General features: G+C 38.4%; 1 protein-coding gene across 1 annotated transcript in view; it reads right to left on the bottom strand.

The window, feature by feature from the left end:
• The window catches only part of ERBB4 (erb-b2 receptor tyrosine kinase 4), a 380,218-nt gene that overhangs the window by 167,771 nt on the left and 194,851 nt on the right, over window positions 1-17,596 (bottom strand). The window contains exons 5-10 of the mRNA XM_026088236.1: window positions 15,326-15,444; window positions 11,338-11,479; window positions 9,718-9,831; window positions 7,967-8,093; window positions 3,209-3,282; window positions 1,489-1,579 (exon numbers count right to left, since the gene is read on the bottom strand). Coding sequence (XP_025944021.1) covers window positions 1,489-1,579; window positions 3,209-3,282; window positions 7,967-8,093; window positions 9,718-9,831; window positions 11,338-11,479; window positions 15,326-15,444 — 667 coding nt within the window. The remainder of the gene's footprint in view (window positions 1-1,488; window positions 1,580-3,208; window positions 3,283-7,966; window positions 8,094-9,717; window positions 9,832-11,337; window positions 11,480-15,325; window positions 15,445-17,596) is intronic.

Raw genomic sequence — 17,596 nt, 5'->3', positions numbered from 1 at the left:
TTACAGCTGGTTGGGAATTTCCCACTAGAATGATTTTCAAATGGCAAGATGACCTTTTCTGCAAAACTGAAGTTTGGTCAGAATGCTTTTATCTTGGTGCGATAAAAATGACAACACAAGTATTATATGAGCCAACACACATTGTTTTATTGCCTAGAAAATTATGAGCCTTGTGAGAATTGTGATACTACAAGCTGTGATGCTCACAACACTAGGCCAAATGGGTCAGAGCTACTACTAAGTCGCACACAGTTCCATTTCATCCATTTTACCTTAACTTTTATTTTTAAATAAAGTGCTGTTGTGAAAACTGAAGAAAATACAGAAAGTTTTTTTTTCTTTTTTTTTTTAGAAGATGAAATTAATACTCTGATAGTTTATAAGCTAAGGACGAGCAAAGTCATGCATAGTATATTAAAGTCTTCTGTCAGACATTAAATTAATGCCATTTATAGTAATACAGGAAGAAATTGCTATTTTCAAGGAAACTCTTCGAGTCCACTTTCTACAATTCATTTTTCTTTTATTGTAATATGTGGTTATTTTTCTTCATCAAAGGAATAGTAAATGATTGTCTGTGTAACATGGAAATGACTGCACGTATTTTATGACTGAAAATTAGTGAAGCCAATATCCAGTTTCTGGGCATCCTTTAAGTTATTACATTAAATGATTATAATTGTTTTCCAGCTGTTCTTAATAAAAATTGCTGTTTCCAAACAGAATCCTGGGCTGTAATTCAATCTCAAGGTTTCACTGCTATTCATAATCTGCTTGGGCTGTTGTTTAAGATATCAGCAGAATCCCATAACTAATTTACTCCATTTACACAATTGGGAACCAGGGGTTGCTGTATATATCCCATAGATATCTTGCGGCACTCCCCCATTATTTCTCACTATATTTGCTTCTCTCCAAAACCAACTCATCCATATCAGCTTTCATACCAAAACATCACTTGTAAAAATGGAAATACAGAGCCAATGCAGGCTCCATCTGCAAAGTACTTCAGGGATCTCAGTGATCTTCCTTGTATGTGTCTCTATTGCTTCTGAAGACCACATCATTCTATAGACACATGAGCTTGCACTTCAAATCAGAATTTTTCAGTGAACAGTATGACCTGCCAGATAACTGGGTTAAGCTCTATTATTATTTTTTTTAAGTTATATTTCACATTCATAAAGTATTTTAAAATTGAGGGCAGATTATGACCACCATAAAAAGTAATTTTTGGACAATGAGTTAATGGCTACAAAAGAGAACCAAGATGTTTGATTTTTTTTTTATTGTTATGTTCAAAAATTATTGCTCTTATAAACAGGGACGAGCAAACAAAAATACTATCAATGAATTCCTTGGTAACAGAGAAAACAAATGAATTTATGATGCCCTTCCCAAAGGACGTTGCATTCTATAGTACTAAACAGAGAATCTTTGAATACTAATAACACTGCAAAATGATTCCATAAATAGAGTACACATTACCTATACAGAGCTCTTCCACCAATAGTTACCAAGTTAGAAAACACTCTGAAATCTGTCATATTCTCAGGCCACGACTGTATGTTCAAATACCCTGAAGGAGAAGGAAACAGACGTATACGTGAATGTTCATCATTTCAGCCATAAAGTCTTTTTTATCACATACATGCATTAGGACAGGCTTAGCCTTTAACCCAAAGACTGTGCTTGTTTGGGAAAAAGAAATAAGTAGATAATGAATGCTGCAGAGCTCTTTGAATTCATCAGCCTGCTCAGCACTGTCTCCTCCAGGAAAGCAAAGAAGGATTATAGCACTGTTACAGCAGCAACCTCAGCACTAGTCCACTCTCAACATCCATACTTAAGGCCAATCTGAAATACCCAAGTTCAAAATTCACACGGCCTCCCAGCCTTTTCTGAACAAGAGCAGGAGACAGAATGAAGATTTGGCTGAAATTAGAACACGAGTTTTAAGATGTGCTAGAGACTTGGGACAGAAGTTGAGAAATCTATTCTGATGCATTAAAAGATAACAGAACTTTCTTTAAACAAAGAGCTCACAGCCACTTGTGAATGTGTCTGAGGACAGTTCTTCACTGAAGAGCATTCTTATGCACAAGTAGTAAATGGAACTATTTATTTTGTGTTACACAGACGTCTACAGAGTGCTGTTCCCTATGATTTTAAGTACAGGACTTAAATGCAGTAWATCCTTCACAGCATACGGGTAGTTCCACTTAAGTATCAGAGCTGAGACTGTCAGACGATGTGCTTAAAGAATGGAAACAGTTATAGATACCCAGGTGCCAAATTATATATGACATTAATTAGGGAGAGATTTAGGGCTTATTTTAATTTTTATAATCCCACTGTCTCACTGAAATCATTCTGGTTGTTGACAGACAATTCACATCTTTTGAAAGGTGAAGCAGTGGGAGTGAACTCATTATAAATGCCAAACACTTGCTGGGCTCTGCTCAGCTACAGTTGTGCTGCAGTGGCCAAAGATTTTTTTTTTTTTATGTGCAAATAGTTTATTTTGTATTTCCCTATCTGTACACGATCAGCGATTAATTGAGATCTCAAACTTGTTAGTATCTTCCCTCCTGTTCCTCAAATGCTGAAACAACAGTAAACAAGATGCAAACTCTGTCAGTAAGTACAGACTTCTAACTATAGGACCCCACTGAAATGCCACAAAAGATGGGAGGGGCTACCATCTCACACAATATACTTTTATCTTTAAATCCCATAAGCTAGATTCACAGCATCATCTGCTGTCAGACCAAAAGAAGTAGCTGCAAAAACAGACTGGCTTATCTTTTTTTCCAACGCCTTTTTCAAATGCATTCAAGTGAAGACAATGGTTTCTCACATTACGCCATCATTTTTTTCACTAGTTGCCCCTTGTAATACTTGCCCCACTTCGCTGGCATGGAGCCAAGACCTATCTCTCACTTAACAGGAAGGTCTCAGTTTTCTGATGTTTATGTGCAAACCTCCCAGATGTAATGGACATTCTGTATTCATGAAAATAAAGACAACACACTTGTGAATAAAAACTGATATTGAAGTTGTTGAGTATTAAACTTCTATCAAATTTCCGGCACAGTCAGTTTAAAGAAAAAAGCATCTTGTGTTCTTCAAAAAAGTCAACAAATGCCCGCCATGAATACAAAATGAGAAAGAGTTCAGATTATGTGGCATCAGAAGTGGGTGTTACCTGTTATCTCTCTCACTGTTTGGAAGATATTTAATTTCTCTGGATTGATTGCAGCAATTGTGTGATATGGGTCCCTGAAAGATTAAAAGAACAAAACGTGATGCTCTGAATAGGAAAAAGAAAAAAAAGGTCAGGTTCACAAAGCTACACCACATAGAAGCAGTATTCAGAAGGTCACCACTTTGCTTTCAGGCAGCACATGCCCCAGAGGACTTTCCAATTTCTTCAGACTGTTGATCCTGCAGAATCTGCATCTAACTTCTCCCAAGTCATCTTCATGGGAAATGATGGCGCTCAGTATCTTTGAGGATCAAACCATTAATATTTTAGTAAATATTTATGCTTGCAGAAAATTAATGGATTCCGAACAACCTGTTTGATGCCTCCATCAAACATTAAAATCTAAATCAGGTATGTTATATTATAAAAACCTGAAGTTGACCTTAATTTTGAGAGTGCCATCATTTAGCAACAACATTTTTAAAAAACTGAAAGGAGTAAGGAACATTCTCCTGGAGAACGTCCACTATGGGCAAATATACTATGACTCTCCACTTACTTAAGAAGCCCATTAGAAGACTAACACAAACAAAAAGTCCTTTAAAAATCCCCAAAAAGGTTATTTTGTAAAATCATGATATGATATTTTTATGGGTTTTCTGAGGGTAGAAAACAACCTCAGAACAGGTGGAGCATGCCTGTCCATCTYTCCGTTTTCCAAGAGACACAGTGTTTGGAATTGGAACGTGCAGGTAATCAACCAATCTTTGGAGACAGGGAGACAGACGCTGGAGAAGTCTGTGTGGTGACAGACTGGTGTCACTTCTAACCATCATGGAGGCAACTTCTGGTTAGCAGGAACAAAATGAGTTCTCGAATCTTAACATAAAGCCTAGTGGACCACAGAAGCACGATATACTTTTTACCAATTTGGGACTCTCAGAAAACTAGATGACAAGTTTTGACTGTCTAATGTGTACTTAGCACTTTGCTTTTAAAATTCATTACTATTAAAAATGAAAAAGCCTTGCTTGTACTAAACATGAGGTCACTGAATTTAACCTTCAAATCCCAGGATTAGACAGTCTTTGAAGATAAAAAATATACATTTAAACCCCTTAAACAACCAACATGTTTGATATAGTTGTTTTATCAACATACAAAACTGCAGAATAATGCAGTCATCTATTACCATTCTTATAAGCAGAGCCAGATTTTTAAAGATTTCTCAGTAGAACAGGCACAACTGAATTTTACAACCCCAAGAACGAGAGTTTCAGCTGCTCCTGAAACTGGAGGTGGACAAGGAAGGGGAGGATGAAAGCTGGTGAGTGCTGTGGAACTGGACTAGTTGCTCCTGCTGCCATTGGGGGACGAAAGGGACAGCATTTGCTGCAAGTTGGGGCTGTTCTTGAACTACAGCTCTCCTTGGTATATCCCACCGCTTCACAGGCAGCAATACTGGTGGAAGGTAGCTTGCCTTTTTAGGACCTCAATCTAAGGAAAACAGGCAGTAGTGAGAAGGCTGCATCCAAGCTATACAGGTCTACTCATTTTCCAGCCAATGCGTTTTTTGTCTCCGCCTCGGGCAGCAGGTGTGTAACTTAAGGAAGATGACTCCATCCATACACTTCAGTAGAGTACTACCTTAAAAGAATGAATATTACTGACTCACCAAAACCTAGGCCTACCTTCACCCCACTTCACTTCAGGACACTAATTAAAGTCCCTAAGGAACTTCATCATTCTAGACTCCCTCCATCATTAGGGCATAGAGACAGACATATCCCCGAGGGCTAGTCCCGACACCTCCCATCCGAATCATGCTCTGAAGGTTCCCATCACTGACTGCAGAATATTACTCTACTTCTCATACACGCACCTCAGCTCCATGTCTAAATTTAGACTGTGTGGCTCTTATCCCAGAACTGCAACCAAATCTGTACATGGAAAGACACACACTGACTTCAGCAGTTTTGCCATGGCTCTGTAACACTTTAGCAACTGACACAAGCAAAAGTGTTTAGAAACAACTTGTAATTATATAATTTGTATATAAACTATTATGAATAGTTGTGCCTGTAAAAATTCATAATTACATATATACTTTGTATATATACTGTGATAAATAAACAGAGACCTGAGGTTCAAGTATTCAGGAGAGGGAAGGATAGCATACAAATTGGTGTATTGCAGGATCATTTGCAATTGAAGTTAGCAGTCAAAACAAAAAAAGCCACTCTCTTAGCATCTTTCACTGAAGTCACGCTCTGCCAATACAAAACACCTTTCAGCTCCCCATAGACCAGTGGACTATAAATCCCTAGAATTTGAAATGTTGAAAATTCGTGTTTTTAAAAGCTACTATTCACTCTGAGTGTATGAATTCATGTCAAAAGTTAATTAAAAGTGCAAGCATAAACATGTATTATTGTTGTTATTAGTGTTATTTTTAAATTTCCTTTCTATAATATTTGCAAAATGTAATAGCAATCTTAAAGAAAAAGCTGTTCCAAAAACATAAAGTTATTTTAATTAGTTCTCAAACATCCTTCTCTTTTTAATAATATATACTATTGCTGTGGAAAAATTTAGGGTTGCAAAACTCCGTATCCTGATACTTAAGACTGGTTGGAGTTATTTTTGTCATAAAGAATGAGAGACTAAATGTTACATAGTTCCAGCTTAAGTCTCCTAAGCTTATACTCTTCTATTAAAGTGAAACATAATATTTTAACTCTCTGCTTTATAGTCCATATTCTAGATCTTTTGAGAGGAATATAGTTTTATTCAACACTGGTTTTGCCAAGACTTCTCCCTTTAATTTAGGTAGATTTGTTAATGTTACTTGTCTCGTAACTTTGCAATTAGYGTAACATAATTTTTGCAGCTAATGCTTAATACTAAAAATTGCATTTCACTTAATGCACCAACTAATCCACGCAGACTGCTGAAGTTATCTAAGCACTTGTGTTGCATTTACTAACATACTTCCTGTAATGTGAGGTTCAACAGATTTGCAGYCAGCTTCTTGGGTGGTCATCTAAGCAGGTCAGAAAGCGTGAAGGGMTGAGCAATGTCTCCTGTATGACCTTCTCCAGTGCTTCCACAAGTCAGAAGCAGCGTTTCCTTAAAACACTCGAACGAAAGCCCTTCTCCCTCCCTATGCTTTACCCTATGCTACATTAGCCATTCACACTGTACTCCCCGTTTGAGAGAGGAGGAGACCAGCCACACAGCCAAACCTCACACTTGCTGGCCTTTGAGAATCACTGAGCCATAGGGCCCCAGTGAAGGGGCTTTTCTACTATCTACTGCATGGTTTGAGTCAAGATGTAGGCGAAGCAGCATTACAACCAATCACTGTATCAAATCAAGGAAACAAGCCATTTCTTTCCACCTCACCTAGTAAGTACATTTGAGCCATGCAGCCTAGCATCGACCACTTCATTATCTAAACATATCTGAATCTACAGAAAGACTAATGAAAAATCTGCTGACATTAGTCATGCTGGAATTCCATTTCAGCTCAATCTGCAGAAGTTCAGTTAACCATGCTTTCGCTATGCCACAATGCTGCAACGTGGAGATGGTCAGAGAACTGTACTAAGATCTTAAATGTTGCCAGCCAGTTGCATCTAATGTTAAAAGCTCTGAGGAGCCTAAAAGAGTATGTTAAAATATGAAGCCTATGCTGTGGTAGAAGTAATTGAATACTTCACATTGTTAGTGTACCACGCCAACATTAAAAACCAAGGGTTTCATCTTATTCATGCATTTAAAAGATTTTAAAGATTTTGCACATTTTAATGGGTGCTGAAATACCTCAAAGCATAACATGTAATTCACCGTGGCTAATTACATGAAGGCTGAATTAGTAGGTAGATGTAATCATATTTGTGTTCTCATAATGACAGAAAGAAGACAATGCAAGAAAGTGGCTAGTTGCATTGGGCCTCGTCTGACCATCAAAACAGAGCATGTTTGTTTCCCCAGACATATCCCATTCTTGTGGTGTTGCACCAGGCGTTCACTTTTGCTGTAATAGCAAACACACAGCGCACCAAAATATAAATAGCAAGACACTAGTCATCTGGTTGGTGTATCTTCCTTCAGAAAGAGAAATTGGTGAAATTTTCAAGTATTGGTTCTGTATCTCCACATCTTCAACCATGATTAAGATTTATTCAATACGCTGACATATTTAAACCTAAATACTGCACCTAAATACCACCAAGTTTTGGAGATCTCTGCAACTGAAATTTGAATACATACTTCAAAACCGACTGTTTGTTGTTAGGTTCAAAGACGAGAGGGTAGCTTTTCTGCATGTATACGCAGTGACACTTCCCCAGGCTATGGCAATTTATGCCAGATAAGGTGCACTCTCCACTTTCTGCACACTAGGTCACTGGTCATACAAAATTTAAAACAAACTAATGGAAGGTAACTTTCCTTTCTCTGTTCTCTTTTCTAATCAGCCATTATTGTAACCCAGTACCAAAGATCTCGAAGTAACCACAAATCCCAGTTGTCTTTTCTGTTTCCAGCATGGTCTACCTCACCCTTTCTTTTTCTTTTCATAGAAGTTGAATTATAAGAATCAGGTTAACAGTATTCCTTCACAACAGAAGACAGAAAACTAATTTATCCTGGATCTGCTCTTCAGTGAGAGAAGCCTGCAGCCATAATTAAGAGGTGGACACAATCAGTGTCAGCTGGCACCATGACATAGCATCTTAAAATTTTGTCACTTACCCATGAATCCCAGTAACAAGAAAGATAAGGTTGCCATTGATCTTGGTACAGTTTATGAACTTGTCAATGTTGCTGGAATCCACCGTCTGAGCTGACACTAAACTCCCTGTTCCAATGCCATCACATGCTGCCAAAACAAGGAGTTTGTGTAAAGAACTAGGAAAAACAATTACTGAATCAGAARATGTTGGCCTTCTAGACACCAGTCTTCACTTCTTCCAGAGATAAAGCAAGCGCGATGTGTTAAAAAGACACTCCTTACCCATATTCTCAAATAAGCATGTGCAAATTTTTAAAGCAAACAATATGCTTATGTGCTGTTTACTTGCCACAGAAAGGTATCCTGGCAAACAGGTTAAGGGGTTTCACACTGGATCCAAACACAGTTATGAACCCCACAAACTCCCACTCAAGCCAGCTATAAACAGATATTTGATGACCGAGCTCAGATTAGGCCAGCCATCTCATTTTTTGTGCACTGTTCACTTCAGAAACTGAGGGGTCCTAACTTTGCTAGCCCAATAGGCCACCTTCGCTCAGATGGACCTGTGAACYTAACCACTGACATGCCATAAAGCCCTTTAGAAAGGAAAAACAGATCTTTTCTCATCATCCCATTAAATAAATTAGTGGGGCCTGGAGAAACTTTGGTAGCCTGTGAAGAAACTTCTCTGTGTGGCCTTGTAACTCAGAAGTTGCATTCTCTGGGAAATACGATACATCCATGAACAAAACCTTCCCTTCAGATAACATTTCTGTCTTGCTAACTGGACTCCTTTAACGGCAACCATCTGCAGCACACCCAAACCCTTTATATACAAGTGAAAACTTTCCTCCTTCCCCTTGGGTAAGAGTAAGAGCTTGACAGGAACACTGGATGCATACTTTCACACATGAAACTCTACACATCTGCGATAAAGTTCTTTAATACTACTAGACTGAAGAACTGGACACTGCATTCACACAAAATTCAGTATGTCACTACCCAGCCTCGGCAGAAATGTCTGGGTTTGTTTCAGCCATATAGACTGACTGTTGATTTTCCRGGTTTTAAGTAGTTTCACTGTGAATTCCTTTCCAGACGTGGCTTACACTAGGACTCAAAAATGGCATAAGCCCACACGGGAAAAAACAACAGTGCTTTGCTTCTGGAGGGAGAAAATCTCCGTAAGAGAGCTTGGGATAAAGTACTCCATATATTTCAGTCTTCTCATCAGCACCATTACATAAAAAACTTTGTTTACGTTTAAGACATTTAGAAAAGAGGTAGAAGATTCTGTGAAAACAGAGATGCTTTTAGAGAACAGAGGAAATAAATGGAGACCTAATGTTATACTGACAAGCTATGAGACACACCATACACTGAAGCCAGGGCTTTAGTAGTGCCCCTCTTTGGGAGGACAAAAGGAGAGCCCTAAAACACCTCTAGGAAATGCTCATCACTAAAATAGTATAACAAAGAACCCTTTCAGATTTCTCTAAAATCAAGAAAGAACACCCCCTCTCATTTTTCCAAAGCAAAAGCATGGTTTTGATTGTATTACCTTGCAACTTAAAAAATGTTCATTGCCCTATGTTTAGGAATACACTTCACTTGCAGGTTACATAGTTTAAAGGCTATCCAAAGGCTGTTAATATCAAATGTTCTACAACTTACTCATGGAGAATATTTAATGCCAAAATAACATCCTGCTTTGCTCTACTAGAGCGTAGACTACTTTCAAGAAAAGCTATACTAAACCACTGCCTACCTTTAGGACAAATGTCAGTGCAGGGCTTGCACATCTTTATACCATTTTCTTCAACCTCCATCTTGGAGCTTGGACATGCACGAACACAAGAGCTTGAATCTACCACGAAGTTGTCTGAAGAGAAGAAGAAAATATTGATAGAAAGCGAACTGGACTGAGTAATACTGGGACATGTATTTTTGGTTTCTATGCCAGTACATATTATTATTTGCTTCAGCACTTCCAGATTAACATTTCATGTTCAATGTTTTCAAAAGCATCTAAGTAGGAAAATTAAGCATGTCTTTCTGCTGACCTATGAAAATTCATGAATTGTCAGTCCCTGTCCCCCTCCACCACAGGTGGGTTTTATTACCAAAGATATTAGAGGTAACAACAGCTATAGAAATAGGAGAGAAATAAAACACGATGCTCTACCCTGTTTCTTTCACACATACACAAATATATACATCTGGGATACAATACTGCAGGAGACTATGACAATTATTTCATTTTTGCCTTGTAAAACAACAGCCAGAGGGGATTTAGACTGACCCTACCTGATTGAAAGCTTAATAATGACAAGAAAGTTTAAAACAATCAAACAAAAAACCCCCCATGCCCTTTAATGAAGTATTAATGCGAAGAATCACATCTCTTAAGTAACACACAGTGTATCAATTTAGTAAAATATTATATCTTGCTAAAAAAAAAAAAAACCACAAAACAACAAAAAACCCAAACCCATCTTTATTAGAAAAAAAGTAAGCTGTGATAGTCACAGCCTAATTCTACTGTCAATCTGAACTTCTCCGTAGAGATTTAAAATTTGGATTTTGCTTTGGGCTGAATTACGGTTTTATTTGTTATAAATTACCCATTTTTGTTACATTTAACTTACCTATGAAATAATTAATGCACACTACCACTGTAAATCTTGCTGGTAATGAAAGGGAGAGCAAGAACATTGTCTCCTTTATTTTGCATTCTAACTGACACTACAGTATCAAAGACTATGACAATGAGGACCCTTTAAAAACATTTTTGTGTTGTCTTTTGGCTGAGTATCTCAGAAGCATGTGTTTTGAGCATGTATGGGTTTACTCTTTTTTTAATCCTTGATCATCTTCCAAGATAATTATCTGGCATCCCTCCCTTGCTACAGCAATTTTACTCTGGAGTTTTAAGACTGCGTTGCTGCCAGTATCTCATCATTTTCCGTCACCAGGACGGAACCGCTCAGAAAACGGTTATGATAACTTTCTTTCAAGCCATTGTTATTCCAAATCAAGGAAAGGGCAACAGCATCACAAAAGCATTTGGTGCCAACTGCGTACTGTTATTTTTCTGAAAATGGAATGTCTATCTTTTTACAATGCCATTATTTAATATAGCTTTTGGCACTATTTTAACAGGTTTAACATTTTTAAAGTCACAAGTGCTGATCAAAAGCATAAATGTAACAAGTGGCTGTCATGCAAAACAGAAAGCTAGTGAATTCCCTTTTTTTTAAAACATCACTCTAGTACAAGGCACCTGGAAAGTGTTGGCACCCTCAAATGTCATTCTTTTAAATTAACAAATGACCGAGTTATTACAGGCAGCAAGCATATGTGGAGTGACACAGCTAACAGCACTTACGTGGGCACTTTTTGACGCAGAAAGCTCCATAGGTGTACTTGGCATTGTGATTATGCTCCAGTTGGAAGGTGGTAGGATTGTACACAAACGTCTGGGGGCACTGTGTGACACACGCTCCGCTATCATTGAAATTCATGCAGGCCTGCAAAGCAAGGGAGAGGGGGAAAAAAAAAAAATCAGATTGCTCAAATCATATAGCTGCTTTTAGATTTACTTAGTTTAAAACAGAGTCTTGATTGTTCAGAAATAATGTTCAGAAGCAGCAAGGATGAGGAATGGGATATGTAGTTTTCTAACCTTCATTTTGGCTACTTAGATTTCTTGCGAGGACCTTGGCAAATACATGGCACATTAAAGGGAGCTAACAGAGACCCCTTAAACTGAAACACCATTTAGTGTTACCACACTTCCTACAAAAACATAACAAAACTGTAATTTGTTTCATAACTATTGTTACTACTAGCAATCAACTAATTCACAACTCGATAGGGCATTCTAAAACTGCCAAGAGTGAACAGCTATTTATCATAGTCAGTCTAAACAAATGCTAATGACTTGTTCTTTAGAGGTCCAACCTTTTGATTTCTTACAGCATGAGTCCATAGTCCAGCTGAAAACTGAAATTCCCAATTAGAAAGCCAGGGGGATAAGAGCTTCTTTTGAGCTAGCACAGGAGGGGGTCATTTCCCTAAGTGGCACATTTAACAAGGTCAGTTGCTTCACACACTAGGAAGAGAAAATAGGACTTTGTATCACTTAGCATTCAAGCTCAGCCACCCGCAGCTGACAGAGGACAGGGCCCTGACAAATGAAGAGGCAAGTGTGTGGATAAAAAGAGTAATGGTATGCAGGGAAAATAATTGACTATGCAAGGTTGATAATTAGTAACAGGAAAAAAACACCGATTTTGACATTCCTTATCACCACATATCGTGTCTATGGTTATAACCACAATTTATAAAAACTACAGGAGTAAAACTCACAAACAGTAAATGCCTAGTGTCAAATTTCACATGGATATGAAAGCTGTAGCTTGGCTTGGATCCCTCTAGCATTTTAAGCAACCATTGCTTCCCCATTAACTCGTCTTCCGGATGCCAGGTTGCTTTTAAAGTTTCAGTCTAGGGATGACTCTTTCCGATCCTTTTCAGGGATTCAAAAATAGCCAGGTGGTTCTGCATCGTTAAAGAGTTAGCAAGCATACCAACAAGCCCTCTTCCCCTATCGCCCAGGTAGGACTGCAGGAAAACTGCAAAAGAAATTCCCTGTTCTGCTGCTTTTACTAACAGAGCTCATCTCCATTCAGATCATGAATGTACCAGAGCAGTTAGACGGAGGTAGCTTAGTGTCATGTCAGAAGATTTCAGAAAAGCGAGAGTAATAATGGAACCAAGGAAGGATAAATCTGCTGCTGAAAGGGACAAACAGGGAGTCCCATGATGAAGCCACTATCCTAACAGGGAGTACTAGCTTCCACAACCCTCAGGAGCTTGCAGGTAAGCCAAACGGATCCTGTCTTTTCTGGTTCTTTAAAACAAGTATTAGAAAAACTAGCAGTTTCTCACAACTCCAGAATTATTTTACAAAGATAAATACAGTCAGTTACTTCTTTATTAAGAACTGAATGGGAAGTCCACTCTGTGAATAGGGGGAGGTGTCGTTTCTCTGGTTTCACTGGGCATTAGATCAGGCCCTGCTATGCATTTCAAGTTTTAGGCCCAGACTGGTTTTGAATCCAAGATAAGACCATCCCTAAAACTTTGTTTTGGCATATTTGCTTGCAGTTAAGTCAGAAAAGGATTATTTTCTTGCTTTTAGAACTGAACACACAAATCACTGTATGGCAGCATATGGAGAAGGATAGATGAATTTTATCTAGAAATATTAAAACCCTATTTACAATAGGATATTATTAAAGGCTGCCATAATATGCTAAAGGGTTTTCAATGCATCATAAACTGTACTTTTGCTTATTAATAAATACTAATTTAGTTTGTTTCTTCAACACATTTTCTACATCCACCGTCGTCTTAGCAAGTACTCCGTCATGTACATGACACCTCTCTGAAGATGATTCAGCAAATGCACAGTCAAAATAAAGCACACCACTGACACATTAATCAAAGAGATGGCACTTTCCAGGAACATTCCATCTAGAAGACTCAGGAACTTTTATTTTATGACTATAACGCTTTGTATACATCCATAATTGCTCCACTAACATATGCAAACTTGTAGCATTTGCTGCTAAATGCTGCTACTATGTGAATGAAAGCACAGGGGCATACATAGGGGAAAATCAAGTTGTCTCTCTCAGTTAAAAACTGAGCACAGTTTTTTATAGCCTAAAGGGTTACACTCTTTACCCAGTGTGTAGTAAGCAAGTAATGGCTAGTCCTGAAAATTGCTGAACCCCTGCTGAATTTCTTTTACATTGCTCTAGGACCAGGAGTAAATGAGAATAGAGTCCTGGGTGCTTCCCTGCTGGATCAGAACAAACATGCTAGCATGAGCTTTAGCGTACGTATTTCCATAACTGCCACAATTCAGAAAATAGAACTCATTTTCTTGTAGGCTGCAGTACTATAGCAGTCGTACTTTAAATAACACATTCTTAACCTTCTAAGATGGACTTGAAAAATGTGGGTTCAACACCTCAGCTTTGAGCATGTTCCTCTACTATCATATGGGAACAATAACTGCATTTTTCCCCTTTGCTTTATCTATTTAGATTGTAAATTGCATGACCAAGAACGTTATTTTCACATATCTAGCCCAAAGACAACATAGAACTTCYGGCAAGCTTTGGATCAGGCATACCACATACATGTTGAATATCTACTTTTGTACAGTCCCAATTATAGAAACATCAGTTTTAGTAAAACCTGATAGTGATTAAGTCAGGCCATCACTGCATTTCATATCTTAAAAATCTCACAGCAGTAAAAGAATAGTTTTTAAAATGTATTTTTGAAGCACAATGTCCACCGCTATCAAATGATATGATAACAGTGCGAAAGTTTCAGGTCTAGCTAGGAACAGATTCATTTTTGCCAGCTCCTTATGAACCATTTGCCTATAATATCAAAATATTTACAATTGTCCATACCATAAGATCTCTCCTCTCCATCCCGTCTGGCAGATTTTAAAAGGAGCCTACCCAGCTTAACAGATGTTTGTCTCTTCAATGGCTCAGGCACCTCTGAAAATCCCCTCTCTGTGTGCATACTTGTTCTAGGCTTGTTCAGGTGTAGGTTTGCTTCCCTTGAAAATGTTAGCAAAACTTGTCTCTGCAGCACAGTGTGATGAGCTATACATTTTTGCAACCAACATGAGGAGCCGAGGCTGCTTGATCTATTATGAGTAACAGACTACAAACAAGACAAATTTGGCTGCGGGTATGTATGTTTAGATCGTCTGTTTTTCAGCAAAAAGTTAGCCTTTTCTTTTTCTTTCTTCATCTTAAACACACGTATCATGTATTTCAGGTAGAGTATATTGGAAACTACTTTCCTTCCATCTCCGCTGAGAAGCACGAACAGCAGAAAAGGTGAGTTTAAATCAAACCTGGCAGCAATAGGAACACCTTTCACAGAGGAGCTAAATTGTATTCTTGACTTTCAAATAAAAAGCTCACAGAGTAGTAATAAAGTCATGCTCAAATGCAATGATAAATAATTCTAAAAATTCCCTATCACCTTTGAAAGTTAATTTTAGAAAGCAAAAGATAAAAATCAGGGAGATCAGCATATTAATGGTTCCCAATCTGTATTTGAAAATCTCATAAATCTGTTAATGGGTAATACTAAGTAGATAAGTAATGTTTACGTAACATGAAAAATACTGAATGAAAAAATCTGCAGTCAAAATCTGGGAGTGTACATGCAAAATATTAAAAGGGACCAACATGGTGAATTTCATGGATTAAAGCATAAGAATTTGCACTGTAACTGCTGGGAACAAGAAAAATGAGAACTGTCACACATACAAAGCAATCGGTGTCTTTAGGTCCGGAACAGCCTCCAGCACATTCCCGGTGGCAGCAGTCACTGACGTAGGGCCCATAGCACCGTCCATCACACTGCTCTGCGCACACAGTCTTCGTTACTAGGAGGAGGCAGGAAAAATTAGCGTGTCAGAATCAGAACTAAGGAGAGAGCTCTTCAACTGCACACTGATGAAAACAATAGAACAGAACAGCAGCATATTGAGAAAAAAAGCACAAGTTTTAAGGTAATTGCTTCAGTGGTACTGGTCACTCTCATCCTCTGTAATACCCTCTGCAGGAACAAATACATTGCTAGGAGACTACGAGGGAAGAATTAAGGTGTTTGCTCTTACCTTTGGAGCAGCAGGTGGAATACTGAATTTCAGATTGTCAAGAGTTTTAGAAACAGCTGATAGAAGGATATCAGAGAAAAACACAAAGTAACAGAACAGCCTGCCAGTTCCATGGCGATTTCCCCCTCCCCGTGAAGAACTGCAACTCTGAGCACAAAGCATGCAGAAATTCAGAGTGAGGCCAGCAATCTGAGTCAAATGCTGCTCTCAATGGCAATCAATGTGACAAATAGGCAAGGTAGTAACAGAACAGAATACAACCTGCGGTTTGGAACACATTCCAAAGCACCACACATCCTTTTCTAAATAACACAATCCAGCCTCGATTCCTAGGGAAATGACTATATTCTACCAAATGGCAAGCACAGCGATTTAAGCAGCTGTACACTACTGCACCTCAGTGCTAAGTCTTCCGCAGAGGACGGTCAACAAGGGGAGTATCTTCCTCCCCCCACCCAGCACTTCAGTATTGCCATTTCTTTTAGACATTAGCTATGTGGCACTAAGTATTACATCAACAGAAGAACAAATTTTTCATGAATGACTACAGTGAGCCATAGTTCAGCCTGAAGTCTCTCACATCATAATGCAACAAAAATTTTGCTAGCCCCGGAAGTCTGGCCCAATTAAACTGGTGACAGATGAAGCAGTAGCCCACAGTCTTATGATCAGGTTGACACTTAGACATAGGTGCTATTTCTTATTTCCTAGTTCCTGGTGATTTTTTTCTAAGTGAGCAATCAAAAAGCTTTTAAAGGAAATAGTTATATTGAATATATTATATTTATATATATTTATATTAAATATATTTTGAAGGAAATAGTTATTTTGAACCAGTTGCAACTGGTTGAAGTGTTCAGTAATATGTTTGAGAAGTTCATTGAGGACTTGGCTATTTTTGTATATGCAATTTTTGAATACATACATATATATATATATATATATGCATCCACAATCACTTGACTTTTCTATGAACTCATACTACTATTCTGTACAAACACTTACAAGGAAAAATCTCCGGACACAGTATAAATGTCTTGTACATAAGATACCCACAGAGCTATCTTCATAAAATATAAAAGTTGACACCCTCTGAGCAGAAGGTAATCCTCTTCATCCACAAAAATCTACAGTTGGTGAGTCCAGTTGAAAGAATAAAATCACTGAATACTCTAGTTGCAGGCTATGGCTTATATCTTTATCTTGGGGGAACAGAAATTAGTATTTTCCAGACTATACAGACCACTACTTACAGCATGTCAGGAAGTTGTGCTGCCAGCTGCATTTTGATAAGCAGCAGGGATGCCACACATCCATAATTAACCTTTACCAATTATTTTGTTCAAAGCATTTCACTGCTTCTCTATGGAAAACACTTTTCAGGAGATCAGAGAATCCAAAAACCATTCCAACTTTCTGCTCCGTTCTCATATTTAACATATTGTTGACTCCTTTTATAAGTACTTTCCGATAAGGATTCCCTCCACTACTTACTGGAAAACCTTCAGGTAATGCCAAAGCCTCTTGATATCCTCAATATTTATTCACGAGATAAAAATGTAAATAAGCAAAGAGAAGCCACCATTTATAATCTAAGGAATAAAGTGACACACTTTTAGAGTAATCCTATCTTGCTGCTACCAGACGCAAACCCACAGACAGAAAATGCTTCTTTCTCACCCGGGGCACCAAAATGGCTCCCGAGCCCTCGCAGCATGATGCAGCTGCCCCCCTACTGAGCATGCTCAGTGCAGCCAGCTCCCCCACTCCCCACTGAGCATGCTCAGTACTGCCAGCCCCCCCCACTGAGCATGCTCAGTACCACCAGCCCCCAACCCCCCCACTGAGCATGCTCAGTACCACCAGCCCCCAACCCCCCACTGAGCATACTCAGTACCACCAGCCCCACCCCCCCACT

Source organism: Apteryx rowi, unplaced genomic scaffold (assembly GCF_003343035.1).
Source record: "Apteryx rowi isolate R43461 unplaced genomic scaffold, aptRow1 scaffold_12, whole genome shotgun sequence".
Lineage (NCBI taxonomy): Eukaryota > Metazoa > Chordata > Aves > Apterygiformes > Apterygidae > Apteryx > Apteryx rowi.
This window is presented reverse-complemented; position numbering and strand designations above follow the sequence as displayed.